The following is an 18,287-nucleotide window of genomic DNA, read 5'->3' as shown; positions in this document are numbered from 1 at the left end:
AAGCGCAGATGCCAGGGGGGGACCCAGAGACGGAGAGGTCAGGATATAGTCCCCTCACTAGCAGCATGTCCTATGAGGCCAGGAGAAAAGGGGAGCAGATTGCCGCACAGCAGCACCCCATGCCTATGTCCAGCAGGGGAAGGGTCCAGAGGCCCAGTATGGGGGTCAGGCACGCAGGAGACCATTGGGTGGGGGACGTAGGGCTGGAGAAGCCACTCTCTTACCACAGCCGTCTTCACCCTCGGTCCATTCCAGCAGGGTCGCCCCTTCAGCTACTGGCACCGTAGTGGCAGGACGCTGGAAGAGGGGCTTGGCGTGCGGGCGACCCTTGCGCTGGCGGGATGTAAGGGAGCTAGGCTGCCCTGATCCACCTTGCCTTCTGTGGGGGAGGCAGCAGTGCGGGTGACCGGCACTGGCGCAGCTCAACCCCGGGAGAAACAGAGAGGTCTAGTGCGTCTCTGTTGTCCCTGATGATCTGGAACAAAAAAGAAAGAAAAAAGTAAAAATCTAAAATTTAAACAAGGAGAAAACAGCCCTGCAGAGCAGGGAGTGTCTTGCCTCCTTGGACACTAAGCTAAAAACTGGCAGCCTCTCTCTCCAGGCTGAGGGTATAGCTGTGGAGGAGGGGCTTAACAGTTTTCACTTAGTGTCACGCCTCCTATGGAGATGAGCTATACCCAAGGTCTTCTGTGTCCCCCAAGGAAACTGGGCGAGAAATCTGGGCCCTTATTCTTATCAGTAATTTAGGAAAGACAAAATGAGAAATCACAAATCTAGATACCGATTACCAAACACAAATGCAGCAAGAAGAAAAATAAAGTATTTTCTTCTGTTGATTTTCTAAGTGCTTGATTCAATGTTAAAGCATTTAAGACTATGATTAATATTGGAGATTGTGGAGTAAAGTGAACACAAATATAAGGCTGCCCATACACATCTCTACCGTCTCCCCCATACACATGTATGTGTAGAGAACAAAAGGATTGGGCAAAAATATTCATGTTCCTTCTGAAGAGAGAGAGGAGTTCCCCACACACTTTAGAGTGTTAGCCAAACCCGCCAAGAACGGTGGGTTCAGCTAACAAAAGACTGTATGGGGGGCCTTACTCAAGGTGATGATCGAAACGATTGAGCGACGGACGAGTCGTTTCTTGGTGTAGTGAACATTTTAACAATGACCCTTCAGACGTGCGGATTATCGTTCACAAAATAGTAATTTCGAATGCGTATTCCATTGTTTGTAAAGCAAACAGTTGCAAAGACAAAGCGATAACTTGCGTGGCGTGCTGAAACACATCCACAGTGTAATCGTGCGTGCAGTGAATGATTCCTCTTTACATGTATGAAATCGTTAACATCCAATGATGATTTTTGTGCCCACACAAATGATCGAACCAATGAGAAATCTACCAATTGTCACCATCATTCATTGCTTTTACGCTGTTTCGAAACATGCAGTTTCGCTCGATTTTACGATAATTTACATGATAATTGGCCTGTGTAAAAGGTACCTTTAAGAGCTATTCCAATTATGATTTGTTGAATTTGTACTCACATACTCCGCTTACAAGCTTGCACTAATAAGCATACATGAGCTAATCTTGAGTCGTACAAATGCTACCTCTTTGAAGAGCTTTAGTGGCGCAGCTGGCATCTTCTCCTCTTCCAGGTATGAAACCCAGTTCCACAGCTTCTTCTTCTGTGCAGATGCTTAATTAGCAAAAAGAGAAATTGAAAACTAAAATATTATAAAACATGTGGGGGCCAATCTATGGCATTACTGGGAAACAAAGAGTAAGATTAAAAATAGCTTAACCTCTAAAGCACAAACACATATTATAGGAACTTATGGCTTGTTTTGTACCTTGGACTTATACAAGGTTCCTCCTATGTTAGGCTGTTCTGCCTATTTGCTCCTTTTTTCTGCCAGGAAAATTTTCATTATGGCATGGAATATAAAGAATCACCCTAACCTTAATCACTGGAAAACGAGATTTTGTAAAACTTACCAATAAAATCTCTCTTTCTCGCTCTTCATTGGGGATACAGAGACCGTGGGTATAGCTATGTCCTCTAGGAGGCGTTGACACTAGATCAGTGTTTCCCAACCAGTGTGCCTCCAGCTGTTACAAAACTACAACTCCCAGCATGCCTGCACAGCCAAATGCTGTCTGGGCATGCTGGGAGTTGTAGTTTTGCAACAGCTGGAGGCACACTGGTTGGGAAACACTGCACTAGATAAAGCTGTTAGCTCCTCCCCTCGCAGCTATACCCCCGCCAGCCTGGAGAGAGAGCTTTCAGTTTGTGAGAAGCAGTAGGAGAAGCAAGTAAATCAACGAAACAATGTGGAACAGCAACAAAGCCAAGAACCGAACCAGGTTCTAACCAGCAACAGCCACAACTGTGGCCGAACAACAATACTGGGTGGGTGCTGTGTCCCCCCCAAAGAAGAGAGAAAGATTTTACTGGTAAGTTTTACAAAGTCGTTTTCTCGCCCATATTCATTGGGGGACACAGACTACAGGGAGGGAAAAACCACAGACCCATGAAGTAAGCGCCCGTGCAGTCAACTAAGAACTGTCGCCTGCAAGACCACACGGCCCATGCAGTGACCATCGATGCACCTCGCAACTTCTTGCGAACATGTGCAAGGAGGACCGGAACCACCTTACATTACTGTGCAGCCAAAGCGCGATTCCTCCTAGCCCAAGAAGCGACAACCGCTTTGGGGGGAGTGAGCCGAGACACCTAAGGGTGGAACCCCGCTCCGAGCGCGGTAAGCTGCAGCACTGCCAGACCGGATCCAACGTGCAATCGCCCTTTGGGGACCGCCAATCCCCAGCGAGGACCCTCCTGAGAGAAAAAGGGGATCCGTACGCTGAGAGGGACTGGAGGCTGCTAATAATGAGTAGAACACTGACAACGTCCATAATGTAACTCCCTTCCGTAGGGCGCGAAGGAAAGGAACGTGCTATGGAAGTCAGAGACCACCTTCGGGAGAAGAAGGAATGCTGAGAAAACCATATTCAGATCCCAAGGCTGTAAGGACGACACAGAGGAACCATATGTGCTGCTCCTTGAAAGAAGATTCCCACGGGCACCAGGGAACCTGGAAGGCTGCCCAAGATGGAAGCGCCAACACCTGACCCATCAAGGAAACAGGGGCTAAACAAGGTCTAACCCTTAAAGTAGAAAGGAGAGAGAAAACCCCAAAGTGAGGGGGACGTCTTAGCTTCAGAGAAGCCTCAGAAGGACCTCCAGATCCCAGAATAGATACTGGCGATGCAGACTTCCTGTCCTGAATCATAGTGCGGAAGATATGTGCCGAAAATCCCTCTCCACGTTAGAACGGCAGTCTCAACAGCCACGCTGTCATTGAAAAAGTCATGTAAGACTGAACCCCTTGAAAGAAGGACATCTCTGAGTGGCAGTGACCAAGGGACGTCTCCAGAAGAACGAGGTCGGCGACTAGGATATGTCTGAATGTCCTCCGTCTGGACCTTCTGTAGAACCCTGAGAAGGAGGGGAAGAAACTCCCGCCAAGGAGAATCAGGACCTCCATGGCGGATGCTTCTGGAACTCTGACTCTGGAGAGAAGGCGGAAGCCCTTGTGCAGATACCGTTAGCACACCCGGACCAATGGAAGAGTCCCTGTAGGAGGAAGAATGTGGAGGGCGGCACAGCCCACCAGTTGGGACCAGATCGTATCTGGAATGGAAAGGCACCAAACGAATACTCCATGCAACGCAGGTGAGGGAAGGTAGCAACGTAGGAACTACCAAGGCATACGGGGTGACAATGAACCATAGAGGGAAAGACAGGAGAAGCAATAGGCTAGGTCTAAACCCCTACCCTGTAAGAGACCAGTAGCCAAAGTTCAAGCGGCCGTGCCAAAAGAACTCCGCCCGAGGAGGAAGCCAGGCAAGGGAAATCACACTGCAATGCCAGCCCCATATCCCAGCAGAGGAGGGAACACCCGTAGAAGCCACCGATCCGGTGCTAAAGAGTCTACCGTCTAGCGACGGCTGTGCAGTAAGAACCCAAGCATATAGGGAAAATAATACCGCTACCACAGTGGAAGCCAAAGATTGCCCCGGCAACGCAAAAAAACTGAGGGAGAGGCCCGATACTATCCGTAGAAACCACGTGCCACACTGCCCCAGTTACGTGGAGCTAACCCTAAAAATTCTACCTAGAAGGGCGCTGAACAGGCGCAACTGCCAAGCTAGCTACAGGATAGGACCCCTACCAGAGGGGGATGTCCCACAGCAGCGACCATGACCTCAAACATTAGCGACAAGCCGCACCTGTGGAGGAAAACAAGCTGTAGGAGCTAAATCAGAGTCGCCAGAATAACCACCACTGGGGAGTGATGGATAGAGAATACGGAGTCAGAGAAAAGAGTCGACCCGCTGGAACGTACTCACTAGGTAAGTGCAACAGGGTATGTATTACGTATTGATGCGGACAATATCAGGACTGACCGGAGCAACAGAGGCCCGTGGAGATGGGGGGGGGGGGGTCTGTAAGACCCGCAAGTGATGCTAGGAACCCCATGGAAGACAGAACTGGTGGCACCCATATAACACTAGGGTAAGAGTGTCGGGCGCCTGAGAGAACCAACTGTAGCCACGCCCTCTTGGAAATAAGCGAATGCACCTAGAGCCGTAGTGCCGCAGATGTTACTTCCCGCTAGTGGATCACTAGCGGAAGGGGGAAATGCGTCAGAAGCACGGTGATGTGCAACACTCCGCCTATGGAAGGATAGCGGACAGTCGGAACCGTATTCAATGGTAGAATAATTAGCTACCTAAGGAAGGTGAGCATACGGCAAGTACTGGTCAGTGGGAGGGAGAATACCCCACCTAAGAAGGGGGGCGAATGCCCACAGCGAGAACTAGCGCATATGGTGAGTCCTGTACCCCGTGGAGTGCAATAGTGCACCTAAAGGGGTAATGCATACAGCACATAATGTAACCATTGACATGTCATCGCGCCACCGATGGATCTGCATATGGCAGGTCCCAAATCCCAAGTCATTGTACTTAGTCCACCTATGGCAGGGGACAATGTATAAGGCACTGTATCCTGAAGTAGTGCAGTTACCCCACCAAAGGAAGTGGGTAATGCATACAATAGTACTGCTGGCCACCTAGACTCAATCTCTGGAAGATTGCTTCAGACTCATATCAGGATCCGAATCAGAGATTCTCCCCTCTTTCTGGACGGACCCGCCCCAGTGAGGGAGGGTGTGTCTGAGCATGATGTAGGGAGGAAGAGTAGGGGAGCGGAAATATTTGAGGAGAAACTTGTCCTTCTGCGGCTCGCTTGCGTCTAGACCTACCCTTCAGAATCACGCCCCTGGCAGTTGTGGACTGCGCAGGCGGGGACTTTTCAACCAAACCACCCGAGGGTGGAACGGAAACTCCCAGAAGTCTCTCCACCGGATTGGAAAGGCAGTGCATGATCAACCAAAGAACCCCCGAGGGTGGATGGGAGATTCCAGCGGACCCCACTGGATTGCGCAGGTGGAGAGTTATTAACCAACAACCACAAGGGTGGATTGGGAATCCTAGAGGTCCTCCACTGTATGGCGCAGGTGGAGAATGATCAACCAAACGGCCCCGTAGGAAGAAATGGGATCCTGCAGAGAACTTTCACCGAGTTGCGCCAGGTGGAGAATAATCAACCAAACAGCCCCTGAGGACGGATTGGGATCCTGCAGTGGTCCTTCACCGAGTTGCGCAGGTGTCACTGAAGGTGTACAGAAAACTAGAAGACAGAAAATGAAGATCCGACTGACTGGATCCAAAACTAAGGAACCAAAGGGTAAGCCCTGTAACAGCCCTGGCTCTCTCCCTTACTGCTCAGCCTATGCAAAAATCTCTATGGTAGATGATTGCATACCCTCGTTCCTCGACTGTATGACACCTGAACACCCTATAATAGTGAGGGGACACAACCACCGGCTCCCTACACTTAATACGGAGGGAGTCGGGGTCACCTAGGATCCAGCAAACAGGAAAACACAAATGAATGAACAAACTTATCTGTAGAAGAATCAGTAGTAGCATCCAGCATGCACACACTCCAAAAAGTTGTATAAACCGCAAAGTGATGCAGTATGGGAGGGTATTTAAAGGGATGCAATCAGTGCAACTAGATGACAGCTGAGAGAGGGAAACAAGATGACAAAACGAAAGCAAAACAAAAGAACCTCAAGCAGGAGGTTCTGAAGAACGTCTGTCAGAGCTTCTCAGATGTCTGGTGGTGACAGCAGGTGGAGAATCATCAACCAACGGCCCCGGATCCTGCGGTGGTCCGTCACTGGATTTCGCAGGTGGAGAATCATCAACCAAACGGCCCCGGAGGACGGATTGGGATCCTGCAGCGGTCCCTCACTGGATTGCCCATGTGGAAATTCATCACCAAACGGCCCCGGAGGACGGATTGGATCCTGCAGGGGTCAGTCACTGGATTGCGAATGTGGAGAATCATCAACCAAACAGCCTGGAGGCGGTATTGGGAACTATGCGAGTGTGGCTGAGGAGGGGGACCCGTATGGACAGACATGTTTATTATTATGATATTTTTTATTTATTTTTTTATAAAACTAGGAAGCCGGCCTCAATGACAAGAGGTAGTAAGGGGTTAAATCCTCCACTCATGTACAGTGTACTTAGGGGAAGGGCCCCAGATAATCAGGTGCCAGCCTAAGAATGGTGGGTGGCCATGAAGGGTTAAGGCAGTGGACAGGTGACTGGGGGAGAAGGGCTGGAAGAATTTGCGCCAGAGTGCGCACCCCCTCCCCCCAGGGACGAAGGCGGCGGCCCAGCAAGCCGCAGTGCGGCTTTTCAGAGATTGTCTGCCTGCCTCCCTCCCCCCCACCTAATGCTGCGCCGGCCGTGTCACAGATCGGCCGGAGTGAATAGGGGCGTTAACCCCTTCCGGAGCGCCGCGACGGCGTCCACTCCAAGGGGTGTAAATGTGGGAGGTGCCGGGGAGCGGCCGCATGTGTGACCGTCTGCCCTGCTGGCCGCCATATTTTTTTGAGCGGGCGGCAAAAACCGTGGCCGGTCGAACGCAGGGAAGTTAACCCCCTGCCGGAACGGCCGACGGCTTCCGCTCCAAGGACAGTAAATGAGGGAGGTGTCGGAGAGCCTCCACATGTGTGAACGGCTGCCCTGCTGGCCGCCATATTCTTTGAGCAGGGCGGCAAAACATTGCGGCCAGAGCACCAAAGCGGTGCCGGCCGAACGCAGGGTGGTTAACCCCCTCAGGAGCGACGCGCCTGGCATCCGCTCCCAAAGGGGTGGAGAAAAGGTAAATGCCGCCTTGTCGGTGAGCGGGACTGCGCTCTGCTCCCTGCATGTAAATAAGGAATTGGCATTAGGGTTACCTAGTCCACCTAATTTGGCGCCAGTAAGCATACCGCACCTATTAACCCCCTATGTCCTCCACTCAATCAACCAAACGGCCTGTGCCGGAGGGAAATGCTTCAGGGGTGTTGGGCTATGCTGAAGCCCTGTCTGGTCGCAGACTATCGCCACCAAGAGGGAGGGGGGACCAACCCAGAGGGTTAAATACTCACCTAGTCCTATGAGGTGGATCCAGGGAAGTCCGCCTACACTGGAAGAGTTTGAGCGGAAGGTGCATGACATGCTGATATTGGAAAAAGGGGTGTATGTGAAGAGAGGGTGTCCTCAGAAGTTTGATAAATTGTGGAGTGATTGGCTATCTCATACTCACGTGGTTATATAGGCTCTTGATGGTTCATGACTAGTTAACAGGGTGGGGAGGTGATAGGGAAGGGTGGGGGGGGGGGGGGGATGGGAGGGGATCTGGGATTGTTAGGACTTGTACAATTATTTGTCTCAATATTTGATTCTACATGTGTACATGCTATATACAGATACATGATATAAATGTGTGTTGGTATTTCCATGGACACTGCTGTATATCGATTCCACAAGGTGGATAAAGTAAGAAAAGACAATGTATTGTTTTTATAATATCCTGCATTTATTGGTTCAATAAAACCGATTTGATTCAAAATACTCACCTAGTCCCGTGAACTCACCTCTCTTCTGCCGCCATCTTCACCCCTCCTCTGGTCCAGCAGGGTCACTGGCACCGTAGTGGCAGGACGCTGGAAAGGGGAGCTTGGACGGGTGACCCCTTGGCTGGCGGTATGCAGGGGACCAAGGCTGCCCTGGTCCACCTTGTCTTCTATGGGGGAGGCAGCAGTGCGGGTGACCGGCACTGGCGCAACTTGACCCCGGGAGAACAGGGAGGCTAGGCGTCCACTGTTCTCCCATCTGAAAAAGAAGGAAAAAAATAAACCAAAACAAAAAATCTTCAGGAGATCCCTGCAGAGCAGGGAGGTCTTGCCTCCTATTGACACTAGAAAAAACTAAAGCTCCCTCTCCAGGCTGGAGGTGGTATAGCTACCAGGGGAGGAGCTAACAGCTTTATCTAGTGTCAACGCATCCTAGAGGACATAGCTATACCCATGGTCTCTGTGTCCCCCAATGAATATGGGCGAGAAAAATATTTGACAGCACTGGGATCTACGGCTTAATTGTCCCTGTAAAGCTAACCCCTTTGGTACACAACTCACTTTGGCCTTGATAATGGCCATGGATAGATTATAAAATGTTGCTTGCAAGTCAAATAGGGGGTTGAACAAGTGCCCATATTGTGTCTAGTATTTACTTTTCATGTATATTATAGAGTTTTAAAAGGTAAAAGGGGAAGTTGTGAGGTAAATGGGTAGTGACTGAGTCAAGGTTGGAGGCAATGTGTGCAATTTTGTCCACAAGTTAAATATGTAGAAGTCCAGCATTACGTGTTAAAACAGCAAATTTTCATTTAATCCATAGGTCCATGAACAAACCACTTACACGTTTCATGCTACAGTGCACTTACTAGCCATAATACATAGCATTAACAGTGCAGGATCGCAGAGTTATTTTTTTATTTAGATTGAAGCTTCTCTGTTTGCAAGTGAGTATATCATGTATGACTGGAGCAGAGGTCTGTTGTGCATCAGTATACCACAGAAATAACAGGTTGTAGTTACACCTGCTAACCACTGCAATGTTGACGGCGAACAGGTAAACAAACAAGGGAAGGCTATGCTAGCACATAGCGCAGCCTTCCCTACAACCAGCTGATCGGCTGGGGTGCCAGGTGTTAGTCCCCCACCAATCTGATATTGATGACCAATCCTGAGGATGGATCTCCAAAACTGAAATCACGGAAAACCCCTCCAAGTCCAATCAAGGGTTCTCTCCAAATGTTATTTCTATGGTATCTGGGATTTGTCTTTAGACTCAAAGGGGAGGACATTGGTAGTACGGCAAGTACAAAGCACCGCCTGGCTGTCAACCTCCTCAGTCATCCATAATATACTTACCTGCAAGTGAAGTGGGGAGGGTTCCACTTACCTCAGTCAGGCATGATATACTCACCTGCTAGCGAAGCTGGAGGACAATGCTTTTACTGTGTGTGGTAGGTAAGAATAAGTGCCTTGCTGCCCAAAATGCACAAGTGGTTTGTTTTGTACACATAGATTTTCAATAGTAATTTGAAGTTTTAACGTGGAGTGCTGCACTTTGTGGACACAACTTTAGGATCTGGAAGTGTCTGTGTACCCAAGCTGATACCACAATCTCCATAAATTAATGTGACCTGAACCACACTGGCTCTTTCTTATAACGTAAATTATAATTTGTAAAATAAAAAATAAATTAAAAAAAAGGATAAAAGCAGCACAATACACTCTACCTGCTTTTACTTGCTTGGCAGTCTTTCCTCTCTTCTGGTACACTCTCATTCTCTCCTATTGAAGAAAAAAACGAGATTTTTGTATAACTTACCAGTAAAATCTCTTTCTCGCTCTTCCTTGGGGGACACAGGAACTCTTGGGTATAGCTTATCTCCATAGGAGGCGTGACACTAAGTAAAAGACTGTTAAGCCCCTCCTCCAGCAGCTATACCCTCAGCCTGGAGAGAGAGACTTCCAGTTATGTGCCCAAGTAGTGCAAGACAAAGGCAAGGAGTAACCAAACCAATACCAACAAGTCAGAAAAAAGCACCCGAAGGCCAAAAAAAAAAAAAAACAATGGGCGGGTGCTGTGTCCCCCAAGGAAGAGCGAGAAAGAGATTTTACTGGTAAGTTATACAAAAATCTCGTTTTCTCGCCCAATTCCTTGGGGGACACAGGAACTCTTGGGACGTTCAAAAGCAGTCCACAAACAGGGAGGGACCACAATCAAAAGCGAACTAGGCACCGTAAACATTAAGGCACCGCCGCCTGCAAGACCAAGCGGCCCAAAGCAGCATCCGCCGAGGCATAAGTGTTCACCCTGTAAAACTTGGTGAACGTGTGCAAAGAAGACCAGGTGGCCGCCTTGCACAGTTGTTCAGCCGAGGCACGATTACGCTGAGCCCAGGAAGCCCCGACCGCTCTGGTAGAATGAGCGGTAACACCAAAGGGCGGATCCCTGCCCCGAGCACGGTAAGCCTCAATGATAGCCATCTTGAGAAAGCGGGCAACAACCACCTTAGACGCCACCAGCCCCCTGCGCGGACCCTCCGGAATCACAAACAGAGAATCCGAGCGTCGAAAGGGTCTGGTCACATCCAGGTAGATCCTGAGAGCCCGAACAACATCCAGACGGTGAAGCTCCCGCTCCCGGGGGTGCGACGGGGACGGACACAGAGAAGGAAGGACAATGTCCTCATTCAGGTGAAAGGCGGACACCACCTTCGGAAGAAATTCCGGAACAGGGCGGAGAACCACCTTGTCCTGGTGAAAAACCAAGAAGGGCTCCACGCAAGAAAGAGCCGCCAACTCAGACACACGCCGAAGAGACGTGATAGCGACGAGAAAGAAAACTTTGCAAGACAACAAGCGAGGGGAAACCTTGTGCAGAGGCTCGAAAGGGGAAGATTGGAGAGCCGCCAACACAACGTTGAGATCCCAAGCAGGAACAGGAGGGCGATAGGGGGGAGCACAGTGAGCAACCCCCTGAAGAAAGGTCTTAACCGGACCGAGCGGAGCCAGTGGACGCTGAAAAAGGACCGAAAGAGCCGAAATCTGACCCTTCAGGGTACTGAGACCCAAGCCCAGAACCAGACCAGATTGCAAAAAGGATAAAACCGTAGGAAGGGAAAACCTCAGAGGGGGAGTCCCCAAGGCCTCACAGAAAGCCAAATAGGCCCGCCAGGTACGATAATAAATCCTGGCCGAGGCCGGTTTTCGTGCACGAATCATGGTACGGACCACGTCAGCCGAAAACCCCCGCCGCGTCAGGACCGCGGTTTCAATAGCCACGCCGTCAAACGTAGCGACCCTAAATGCTGGTGGAAGATCGGCCCCTGAGAGAGGAGGTCTTCTCTGAGAGGCAGAGGCAAGGGAGCGTCTGCCAGAAGCAACATAAGGTCGGCGTACCACGGACGACGCGGCCAGTCCGGGGCGATTAGGATTGCTGGCGTGCCTTCCGCCGCAATCTTCCGAAGGACACGCGGAAGAAGAGGCAGGGGCGGAAACACGTAGAGGAGCGAAAACTCCGTCCAGGGGAGGACGAGCGCGTCCGCGCCGTAAGCGTCCGGATCTTTGGCCCTGGCCACGTAGATGGGAAGTTTGTAGTTGAATCTGGAGGCCATGAGATCCACGTCCGGACGACCCCAACGGAGACAAAGAGACTCGAAGACGTCGGGGTGCAGAGACCACTCCCCCGGGTCGATCGTCGTCCGACTGAGGAAATCCGCCGCCCAATTGTCCACCCCCGGAATGTAAATGGCCGAAAGGGCCGGAACATGAACCTCCGCCCAGCGAAGGATCAGAGACACCTCCCTCATCGCCGCCGTGCTGCGAGTGCCCCCCTGGTGATTTATGTACGCCACAGCCGTGGCATTGTCCGACTGGACCCGAACAGGGCGACCCTGAAGCAACGAAGTCCAGTGTCGGAGCGAGAAGAGGATGGCCCTCAGCTCCAGAACATTGATCGGCAGTCTGGACTCCGACGGAGACCAAGTGCCCTGGACGGACCGAGGAGGAAACACTCCCCCCCAACCCCGCAGACTGGCATCGGTGGTAATCACCAGCCAAGTCATTGGCAGGAAAGACTTCCCCTGAAGAGGGGTCCGCAGCCACCAGAGGAGAGAGGAACGAACCTGGGGGGAAAGGGGAAAATGCCGATCCAGACTCTCCTGGGACTTGTCCCAAGCGGACAGAATGGCCGTCTGAAAGATGCGGGAGTGGTACTGCGCATAAGGAATCGCCTCGAAGCAGGACACCATCTGACCCAGGACCCGCATGCTGAACCGGAAAGAAGGACGGCGGTGGGACAGAAGGCTCCGAACCGACCGATGGAGGAGCAGGCGCTTCTCCAACGGAAGTCGAACCACCGCTGAATCGGTATCCAGCAGCATCCCCAGAAAGACCAATTGCCGGGAAGGAACAAGAGAGGATTTGGGCAGGTTGATAACCCAACCGAACCGGCGCAAGGTCTGCAGCGAGAGATCCACGCTGGCTGAAGTCAGTGACAGAGAAGGCGCCTTGATTAGGAGGTCGTCTAGATATGGAAGCAGAAAAACTCCCCTGGAACGAAGTAAGGCGAGGACCGGGGCCAGGACCTTCGTGAAAACACGAGGGGCCGTCGCCAGCCCGAAGGGAAGGGCAACGAACTGGTAGTGTTCGGACCCCACTGCAAAACGCAGAAAGCACTGATGACACAGTGCGATTGGAATGTGAAGGTAGGCGTCTTGGATGTCGATGGAGGCCAGGAACTCCCCCTGTTCCAGAGAGGCCACCACCGACCTGAGAGACTCCATCCGGAAACGCTGAAGACGAAGGAAGCGGTTCAGCCGTTTTAGATCCAGAATGGGTCGCACCGAACCCTCCTTCTTGGGGACCACAAAAAGGTTCGAATAGAACCCCTTGAACCTGTCTCCCATAGGAACCGGGGTGATGACTCCTTTGTCTAGAAGAGTCTGAACGGCAGCAAAGAAATCGGCCGCCCCTCGGGAATCCCGGGGAACCCGAGAGCGAAAGAACCGAACTGGGGGAAGGGACGCAAGCTCGAGTTTGTACCCGGAAGACACAACCTCGAGAGCCCAGGCGTCGGAGACGTGCGCCTGCCAGAAGTCCCTGAACAGGAGGAGACGTCCCCCCACCCGGGTGGGTGGGGGCGCACCTTCAGGCGGGGGGCTGCTTGGTCGCGGGAGCGCGAGCAGGTTGAGATTTGCGCCAGGAGGGCTGGGTCCGAAAAAAGGGTTTCTTACGCCTGTCCTGGACAGGGTTAGCGGACGGACCAGAGGCGGAGCGAGGAGCGGAAGCCCTACGAGAAGACCTGAAACGGGAGAAGGTGGGACGACCACGAGTGGAGCTCCTAGCCTTGGATTGGGGAAGATGGGTACTCTTCCCCCCCGTGGCTTCCGAGATGATTTCATCCAAACGGGTTCCGAATAAACGAGCACCAGAGAAAGGAAGGCTAGTAAGAGACCGCTTTGACGCGGCGTCCGCCGACCAAACCTTTAACCAAAGCTCTCTCCTAGCCGACACGGCCAGAGCAGACGAACGGGCAATAAGAGCCCCTGCATCCAGGGATGCTTCACATACAAATTTTCCAGCCTGAACGATAAGTTGAGCCAGGGCACGGAGGTCTTGAATAGGGACGTCAGATTCAAGCTCCAGATCCAGCTGAGATGCCCATTCTGAAACCGCTTTACCCGCCCAAGCGGAAGCAAAGACTGGCCTAAGCGCGGATCCGGAGGCCGAAAATATACCCTTTGTAAGGGCCTCTATACGGCGATCTTCAGTGGATTGTAAGGAAGAACCATCTGCGACGGGAATAGCCGTGCTCTTGGACAAACGGGCCACAGGGGGGTCGACCTTAGGAGGAGACGCCCAGTTTGTGATGCAATCCGCCGGAAACGGATAACAAACATCTAACTTTTTTGGCGGGGTAAACCGTGCATCAGGACGGGCCCAGGCCTTAGAAACCACTGACGAAAAGTCAGCATGGAGGGGAAAAACCGCAGAAGCCTGCTTCTGGCGAAAAAAGGAAACACTGGTTTTCTCAGGATCAGGAGGATCATCGCGAATTTTAAAGGTATCACGGATACTGTTTATAAGGTGGCCCACAGCGGAAGCCAGCTTTGAAGGCAGCGCCGAATCCATATCCCAATCGGAATCAACCAGCTCCCCTTCAGAGGGCAAATCCTGCAAGGAGGAAGGGCCCGACTGAGAACGCACCCTTGGGGGGGATACCGAAGCATCCGAGGATGACCGGTGATCCGCCCTAGACCGCTTCTGGGATTGGCGGGCTCTAGAGGAATCGCCTGCAGAAAGAGACTCAGACGGGTCGGCCAGGACAGCGGACCCGGAGGGCCCAGCAGGGGAATCATCCGGCTGCGATAAGGGCAACACATCTGCAAGTCGGCCCACAACGCTAGTGAGACTAACCACAGCCTGGGAGAGGGATCTAGCCCAGTCAGGGGGATCCAAGAGGCCAGGGGGTGACACAACAGATGGCGGACCCTGCGATGGGTCTTTGCAAAGCGAGCAATGCGGGTCAGACTGCCCTTGAGGAAAGGGCGCCTTACATGCGGTGCAGGTATGATACCAAGGTCCCACCGGCACTAAGGGGTCAGACATGTTGGTAGGAGCAAGGAAAAAAACCCGAGTCCAGGCCAGGGGGCTACAGTGAGGAAGGGTCAACAGTCCTACCAGGTCACAGAAGGAAGGAAGCTGAACGGCAGCGGCAGCAGCAGAAGAACGGCGGTGTGCAATCAAAGCAATGGTCCGTCCTGCAGTGAGCTCCCAGAAGCACGCAGGCACGAGAGTGGGCGGGACCAAAGAGGCGCGGGAAGAAAGGCGTCCGGCCCCTGAATGAAGACCAAGCCAGCGCTGGGCCGGTCCGAAACTCCGCCCCCCAACGAAAAAATTATCGCGCGCGCGCGCGATTCAAATGCCGCGCCTAACCATTACAGGTCTCCCCAATGGCCCCCGCCGCAGCGGAAGCGAGGTAGGAAGCCCAAAGAGAAGGACCGGGTGTCGGCGTCCTGCCATGCAACGGCACAGCGGTCGCATACCCGGCCGCCCTCAAACAAGTCTCCCCCATGAGCGCCGCTCAGCTCTCCTGGGACTTGTCCCAGACTGTACAAAACAGGGCGCCAGGCCGCCGAATCGCGCCAACAGAACGCTAAACGAGGCCATCAGTAAAGGGGAGACCGGAGAGGAGAGGGGAGGGAGGGAGGGGGAGGGGAGCGGAACGGCTGCACTAGCCACCTCACCTGCGACGTCTTCACCCTCTAGTCCATCCAGCTGGGACGCCCCTTCAGCCACTGGCACAGAGTGACAGTAGCTGGAGAGGGGCTTGCAGGTGGGCGACCCAGTGCTGGCGGGATGCAGGGGAGCATGAGCTGCCCTGGTCCTCCTTTTCTTCTGTGGGGGAGGCAGCAGGGCGGATAACCGGCCCTGGTGCAGCTCAACCCCGGGAAAACAGAGAAGTCTACTGCGACTCTGTTGTCCCTGTGGAAATATCCAAGTGAAAAAAGTAAAATAAAAAATTAAAAACTCTAAAATCTTCACAAGACAACTCTGCAGTGCAGAGAGTGTCTTGCCTCCTTGACACTAAGCAAAAAACTGGAAGTCTCTCTCTCCAGGCTGAGGGTATAGCTGCTGGAGGAGGGGCTTAACAGTCTTTTACTTAGTGTCACGCCTCCTATGGAGATAAGCTATACCCAAGAGTTCCTGTGTCCCCCAAGGAATTGGGCGAGAAATTAGATTTACATATCCACAGATATGCACATCTATGTGCAGTATATATGCTTCTTTCAATTGCAGGCTATATATTCCATTCACTTCAGTATAGGGCACACTTCATCGCTGAAACATTTGATCAACTTTGCACATAATAAGTAGTGTTGAGCGAATGGAACTTTGGATTATAGATTCATTCTAACACTTCGTTTTAATGCTGTGCCGAATCCGAAGTCGGGTTTGGTACTGGATGGTACCTCAGTACCAAGCCCGACTTCAGATTGCTAATTTGAAATGTTTTTAAAGATTCAGAACTGAATACATTCACCATCATTCATTCGTCTTGAGCAACTTTGGGTGAAACTAAGTTTTGCCTCAAAGAAGGCAATACATTTTAATGCTGAACAGACAGGTCTCCGTCCAGCATTAAAATGAAGTGTTAGAATGAAATCGACTTAAGATCTATGATCCAAAGCTCGATTTTCTCAGCACTAGTGAGAAGTCCTTAAAAACATTGCTGCCAATGTTCATATAAAGCCACAAGTTTAAGTTTAACCCCTTCCAAGCTGTGCCATTTTCACCTCAAGGACTAAACCTAATTTTTTGTAAATCCGACATGTTACTTATCCAACTGATATTGAGAATGTTTTCTTGTGGCACAACATACCGTATTTTTCGCCGTATAAGACGCACCGGCGTATAAGACGCACCTAGGTTTTTGGGGAGGAAAATAAGAAAAAAAATATTTTGAACTAATTGTGGTCTGTGGGTGATGCACTGTTATGGGGATCTGTGGATGACGCACTGTTATGGGGGATCTGTGGGTGACACTTATAGGGGATCCTCTCTGGATGGCGCTGTTATGAGGATCTGTGTATGACAGTTATGGTGGGGATCTGTGGATGACACATATATAGCATCTTATGCTATGTGTCATCCACAGATCCCCTCCATAAGTGTGGGGGTCGCATTTGCTTTTATAATGGGGGTGGGGGTCGCATCTGCATTTATAATGACAGCGGGGCCCGTGCAGTGACTGTATTCTACTACACGGGCCCCGCTTACTGTACAATCATATCCCTAATACCGTAGTTAATTGTTGTGTGCACTGCATGTAAAAGCATAATGAGCGATGATGAGCGCTATTACTTACAATTAGAAGCGCTTGCCGTTCGGAGCAGGGAGGAGGGAGGAGGCAGGAGGCAGGCCGGGAGGACGGGCGCTGGCAGTGTGAGTCATCCGTCATGCGCCCACGCCGCCTGCTTCATTCATGAAGCAGGCGGCGCAGGCGCGTGACGTATGACTCACACTGCCAGCGCCCGTCCTCCCGGCCTGCCTCCTGCCTCCTCCCTCCTCCCTGCTCCGAACGGCAAGCGCTTCTAATTGTAAGTAATAGCGCTCATCATCGCTCATTATGCTTTTACATGCAGTGCACACAACAATTAACTACGGTATTAGGGATATGATTGTACAGTAAGCGGGGCCCGTGTAGTAGAATACAGTCACTGCACGGGCCCCGCTGTCATTATAAATGCAGACGCCGGCCCCCAGCCCCTCCTCCCTCACAGCTGATATACCCGCCGCACGGCATCGCGGCGGGTGTATCATTGAAAACTAAGCAAAATCGGCTACATTCGCCGTATAAGACGCACTGCTATTTCCCCCCCACTTTTGGGGGGGAAAAAGTGCGTCTTATACGGCGAAAAATACGGTACTTCATATCAGTGGTAAATTTGGGTCAATATGTTTTAACTTTATTTATAAATAAATAAAAATCCCAAATTTACGGAAAATTTGAAAGTTTCTAAGTTTTAATTTCTCTGCTTTCAAGACAGATAGTGATAGCATACAAAATAACATTCGCCAAATGTCTACCTTATGATGCTAGAAGGCTTAGAATTTTAGAAGCAACTTTTTACATTTTCAAGAAAATTTCCAAAATTGACTCTAAGGACCAATTTAGTTCTGAAACGACTTTGAGGGACTTTCATAATAGAAACCAGTCATTAAAGACCCCATTTTAGAAACAACACCCCTCAAATTATTCAAAACTGATTTCAGAAATGTAGTTAAACTTTAGATGTTCCACAGGAATTAAAGCAAAATGGAGGGGAAATTTAAACATTTCATTTTTTTGCAGATTTTCCATTTTAATACATTTTTTACTGTAACATAGCAAGGTTTAACAGTAAAACAAAATTCCATATTTATTACCCAGTTTCTGCAATATACAGAAACACTCACTGCTGTATGGACACAACACAGGGCTTAGAAAGGACGGAGCACCATATGGTTTTTATAGGGCAGATTTTGCTGGAATGGATTTTGGGTGCCATGGTCATATTTGAAGGGACCCTGAGGTACACCTACAGTATAAACACCCCAAAAGTGATCCCATTTTGGAAAACTAAACCCCTCAAGGAATTTTTAAGGTTTGTAGTGAGTGCTTTGACAAAACAGGTGTTTCAAAGAATTTAGTAACAGGTGTTTCAAAGAATTTAGAGGAGACACT

The 18,287-nt window shown here is 50.9% G+C and overlaps 1 protein-coding gene across 2 annotated transcripts in view; it reads right to left on the bottom strand.

The window, feature by feature from the left end:
* The window catches only part of L3MBTL3 (L3MBTL histone methyl-lysine binding protein 3), a 106,224-nt gene that overhangs the window by 62,211 nt on the left and 25,726 nt on the right, over nt 1-18,287 (bottom strand). For both annotated transcript variants that reach the window (XM_044287867.1, XM_044287868.1), the window contains exons 6-7: nt 9,790-9,844; nt 1,622-1,710 (exon numbers count right to left, since the gene is read on the bottom strand). In XM_044287867.1, the coding sequence (XP_044143802.1) occupies nt 1,622-1,710; nt 9,790-9,844 (144 nt within the window). The remainder of the gene's footprint in view (nt 1-1,621; nt 1,711-9,789; nt 9,845-18,287) is intronic.

The sequence above is a fragment of the Bufo gargarizans genome, chromosome 3 (assembly GCF_014858855.1).
Source record: "Bufo gargarizans isolate SCDJY-AF-19 chromosome 3, ASM1485885v1, whole genome shotgun sequence".
Taxonomy (NCBI): Eukaryota; Metazoa; Chordata; class Amphibia; order Anura; family Bufonidae; genus Bufo; species Bufo gargarizans.
This window is presented reverse-complemented; position numbering and strand designations above follow the sequence as displayed.